The 5333-nt window shown below is 43.5% G+C and overlaps 1 protein-coding gene across 1 annotated transcript; it reads right to left on the bottom strand.

Moving 5' to 3' along the window:
* Window positions 1-2476: 2476 nt before the first annotated feature.
* LOC135264590 (hydroxycarboxylic acid receptor 2-like) lies at window positions 2477-4475 on the bottom strand. The gene has a single exon (XM_064353313.1). It carries the CDS (start codon window positions 3862-3864, stop codon window positions 2875-2877), a length of 990 nt encoding a protein of 329 aa, XP_064209383.1. The 5' UTR covers window positions 3865-4475; the 3' UTR covers window positions 2477-2874.
* Between the last annotated feature and the right edge of the window lie 858 nt (window positions 4476-5333).

Below are 5333 nucleotides of genomic sequence, written 5' to 3'. Positions count from 1 at the left end.
AACGGGTAAAAAATAATAATAATAATACGTAAAAGTGACGTCTGGTTTGACAACACGTGCAAAATTGACACGGCAGTGTGATATAATAATTCTAATAATAATATATATTGTATATTATAACCTATCATATTTTCCTGTTGTGATTTATCGTACATGTTCTGACAGCTGTGTAGTTACGCATGCGCCCCGTAGGACCACTGCAGCTGAGCGTGCGTGTGGTTTGTGCGTGTATGGGAGCACTGGGGAAAGTACGTTTCTGCAGGAAGCGGTATTGGTGGGTACTGCTCTCTGGACTGCTCTGCAAACCCAATTCCCCAACACAGTGAAGGGCTGACTGCGTCGTCCTTTAGATGAGCAGCGTTTCCCACAGGATTGTGTGAGACTATGGTGGGTGGACCTTGCACCCTCTAGGGGGGTCCGGGGGCATACAAAAAAAGAAAATTTTATACAAGTCAAATGCATCAATCTGGTGCACTTTGAGAGCAAAATTAAGAGGCTAGATCTATGAAGAACTTGTAAACAATTTTGTGCTCTAGTAAACAATTTAATCATAAACACATTGGTCAACACATAAACACAAAACATATTTCATGCGTGGGGGCCTTTAATACAGATTTATGATTTATCTTATAGGTAGAGGACATGGTATTCATCACCTCTCATTGCCTTTTGTAGCTGACATTTCTATTGTACCTCTCCAAAAATTAATAAAATGCTTTTTGTCCATTACACAGCATATAAATGAACCCCTTATGAAGGTTTAAGACAAAACATTGCTATCAGATTAAAAAATAATGCAAAAACGTTGTCACACAAAGCGGTACAGTACCTAAATGTGTAATAATTAACTCTTGTATGTATTTCTATACTCTGTACTCTCGTACGTTTTCTTGTATGGAGATGGGACGATACGAAAACAATTTTCAACCGTCCACCGTGTTTTGGCAGTGTTCCAACTCTCATGTCATCACTGTTGCATGCTTCACAAAAACTACACTACCATCTAACACTTACATTACAATGTGAAATATCCACATTATATAATACCACTAACCTATTTAAAGATACTCAATTTCAAAAATAACGTATATTACCAAAATATTTTCATCAGTAATTCTTACATAGCAATGATGAAATCTTATCTATGTTCAGTAGATGGAGACAGAGACAGTAAAGCAATGATACTGTTCTGTTCGCTTCTGTTTTGCTCCAGAAAACAATGTCAGCTAGGTCTGTCAGCAAACATATAGCTTAGCTATGCTCAGAAGTCCTCAATAATAATAATAATATTTTCCAAGAAATTATGCAAAAATCGTTGACCATGTTTCGTTAGGTGCAGCGTCTTTTACTGCTGCCACAGAGTGAATGCGTATGTGAATGCGATGATAAGAAAAAAATTTGGTTACGCTGACCTAAAAAAGCACTATTCCAAAAGCAAAATTAGACATGTTATACATCCTTAGAGAGCTTATACTCTCACCTACTGAATAAATGAATTGTCAATCAAACCAGAATGTGCTAAAAAAGAGGGCGACAACGCCGTAAACAACCAGGTGTGGTATTACGCACAGCTATTTTGGTACCCAGGCATCACAAATGCAAAAAAGTGTAAATATATTTTTGGTTCATTGTGAAACTGTTGCGGGACAAATTAGACCATGGCAGGCCGCCACAGTCTAGGTAATTAATGGGAAACACTGGATGAGACACTGTAATAATAATAATTATAATCTTTATTTATATAGCACCTTTCAAAGTTACAAAGCGCTTCACAAGACAGAATAAAAATAATTCACATCAGAAAGGAAGACTGAAACAAGGATTAAGAAATAATAACTAAATTAACAAAAACAGATAAAATAAATGAGAACTTAGACCCCTAATGTATTCTCCCCTCTGTATATTTTTAAAATGACATTACACTTCACAGAAAGAAATACTGAGGATAGATTGCAGAATAAAGTTTTCATTACATTCAGGCTTGTGGTATATTGCCTGCACTCTTATCCAGAGCAATTCGCACAGCTTAAATCAATTTTTTTAGACATAGAATCCCATGTATAAAGCTTAGCAGTTAAGGGTATGAAAAGAGCCCCCCAGCAAGGAGCCCGTGTCCTTTGCCGTGGGTCCCTGTGCTACATTTCCACACCTCAGATCTTACATACATGCACGGATGAACCGGGGCTGGACGTATTTGTCATAGAGCAGAATGGCAGCTGCAGGATGCACAGGATCTGTGGCAGGCACGAGGAAGCTCTTTCTGAGTTACCTGGCTGAAGGCTTTTCTGTGTGGGTGTGCTTGAATCAAGATGCTTCAGTTGAGTCCTGTCCCAACCGTGTGCTTGAGTCCAAATTATGAGAAGTAGTAATCTTTAGTAATATGGAAAATCTTCTATGCTGACAGCCAAAAAAAAATAGCTGACATAATTATGAACTGAAACCAGATGACATTCAGCTGTCACACGCAGTTCCCCCCCCCCCAATTAAATCTCGGTCAAATATATATTTTAAGTGCTTTATTTGTTAAGACCCTGGTAAAATTTTAAACCACTCCTGCAGAACTCTGGAGAACCTTCAGCAAAAATGTTACTAACCAAAAGTTGCGATTAAAATGCTGTCTTCATCGATCGGTTACTGTGTGCATTTAGTGCCTTTCACGCACCTTTTCACAACATGTATTTTCCATAAATAAAGTGGAAAAATGTTTTCTTAATTATACTTGATCAGTTCCGTGAAAAAAATTATGAATTTAGTTCTGAGTGTTTTCAGTGATCTGCAGGAATTTTACAGGTGTCTGAAGGGGTTAAATTGTTTCAGATAAAGCAGCTGACCCAAGTCTGGATTCTAGATTTGAGGAGTGCTGCGGGTGCTGGGTCACAGCTGGCTGAGGCTCTGGGAGCCGGTGTCCCTGGTCTTGTCCTGGGCTGGGCTCGGTTCCTCGCTCTTCCTCAGGCTCAGCCGGGCCACTCGCCTGTACACCTTCTTGAAGGCGGGGCTGGAGAAGTAGTAGACCAGGGGGTCCAGCACGCTGTTGAGGTAGGTCAGGCTGACGGTGATGTAGAAGGCCGTGTCCAGGCGCTCGAAGGATTTGCATTCTTTGGAGTTGTTGGCCCAGATCATCAGCTGGGTGACGTTGGCCGGCAGGAAGCTGATGGCGAAGACGCCTGCCACCAGGACGATGAGGTGGAGTGCCCGCTGGATCCGCCCCTGCCTGTCCCGCTGCTGCTTCCTGAGTTGCAGCACCACCTGCAGGGTGCAGAAGAGGATGACGGCCAGCGGCAAGTAGAAGGAGAAGACGAAGATGGCCCGGTGCCCGTTGGAGGTGGAATTGGGGCAGATGATGAAGCTGTCGCAGTACGTTTTGTTGTGCTCCGGGAAGTGCCCTGGGAAGTGCCTTCTTTCGAACAGGAGGTAGGCCGTCAGCGAGATGGTGAGGAGCCAGACGGCGACGGCCACGCAGATGCTCCTGGAGACGGGCGCGGAGTTGGCGGGGTGGTGGGGGTGCACCACCCGCAAGTATCGGTCCACGGCCACGGCGGTGAGGAAGAAGATGCTGCCGCCGCGGTTCATGGCCAGCATGAAGAGGGCGATGCGGCAGAAGCCGTCGCCGTGAGCCCAGTCCAGCTCGCGCAGGTAGTAGACGGCGCGGAACGGCAGGATCACGATGAGCAGGAAGTCGGCCAGAGCCAGGTTGAACAGGAAGACCGTGCTGCTCTTCCAGGGCTTCACGTAGAAGCAGAAGATCCAGAGGGCCCCACCGTTACCCAGCATGCCCAGCAGGCATTCCAGCAGCAGCACAGGCGGCAGCACTCTGGAGAGCAGCTGGCCTTCAAACGCGCAGCACGTCTCGTTCGTCCAAATCATCTTATCCTCAGACTCGAACCACAACACCAGAGCTTCTCAAAATGGAAGGTTTAGCTCTGAGGCCTGCGAGCGTCTTTAAAAAGATGGGCACTGTCCTGCGAGCTCAGAGCATTTGGGGCCTTTTTAAGTCGGAAGTGACCCAGAGCGGAAGCCTATGAGAGAAGCGTCTGACTTCTGAAACCACATTTAAATGCGCTCTCATTGACAGTCATTCTCAAGCTCCACCCCCTTTGAAGACTCGGCTTAAAAGGTTATTTTCAAAGTTAAAAAAGAAAAACTAACAGTACGCCCTTTAAAATGTTTTTTTTAAATAATAAAATGTGTGTTTCTTTTTTCCAACCTCTCAAAGAGAAATAATCTAGAGACAGCCACGCGCCCGCCAAAAGTAACCACAAGAGAAGCATCGTTACTGTGGCCAAAGGTGAACCAGAGATTCTCGATGGTTCTAGAGATGGTCCCACTCCTGCGTTCTAACATTGAAAGTTCATATTCTGAATCCAAGAAATGACCATTACGTTTGTGTGTATAGTTTTAAAATCATTCTTTTACTTTCCATGCGTCTCCCATCTGCAGTTCCATCTGAATCAAAGTGTCATCCACTAATTTCTCAGATTTCCTGTGAAAGTCGTCTGTGATGGTGCAGACGTACATTGTAACTGGGGATACTTAGAAAGAATAACAATTAGAGACAGTGGGACCAGCCACAGTTTCTTTAGCGGCTCTCGAACAGGAACTTCAAAGTTCCCACCTCTCAGGAAGACTGCTGCGATGCTGTTTAAATATTTAGCACAGATGCACCTTTTTTAAAAGAAAGATTCATAATACAGAATGAAAATGTTTACATGCAATAAGTTTTTGAGCAAGAAAACCAGTGGCAACAACAGTGCACTAGTTTGCTTTTTTTGTTGATTCTATTTTAGCTTACTGTTTTTTTGTTTTTTACAAATATTCTCAGCTATGTGTGCTTGTCAACTTCCTTTATTTGGGGACATTTGTGGTTTTAACCCAGGAAGCCAAACTGTGATCTGCAGCGTGTTAATATCAGCTGTAAGGGGAACTTGGTTTGTTAGACTCTCCGCAGAGAAACTGGAAGATCATGCAGCTCCTTTCCTTTAAGTAGCTGCAGTATTTTACACAGCGGCACTGTCCCTAAGACTCATTAACACAGAGACCCACTCACAAGACTCATTAACACAGTGACCCACTCACAGGACACATTAACACACTCACAAGACTCATTAACACATTAACACACTCACAGGACTCATTAACACAGTGACCCACTCACAGGACACATTAACACACTCACAAGACTCATTAACACAGAGACACACTCAAAGGACACATTAACACACTCCCAGGACTCATTAACACAGTGACACACTCACAGGACACATTAACACAGTGACACACTCACAGGACACATTAACACAGTGACACACTCACAGGACTCATTAACACAGTGACAC

This window comes from Anguilla rostrata, chromosome 10, assembly GCF_018555375.3.
Source record: "Anguilla rostrata isolate EN2019 chromosome 10, ASM1855537v3, whole genome shotgun sequence".
Lineage (NCBI taxonomy): Eukaryota > Metazoa > Chordata > Actinopteri > Anguilliformes > Anguillidae > Anguilla > Anguilla rostrata.
Note: the sequence above shows the minus strand (reverse complement) of the source record. Positions and strands in the feature narration are given on the sequence as shown.

Bases quoted from the DNA above. Each gene is read 5' to 3' on its own strand.
- LOC135264590 (XM_064353313.1), bottom strand. From the start codon at position 3,864: ATGATTTGGACGAACGAGACGTGCTGCGCGTTTGAAGGCCAGCTGCTC.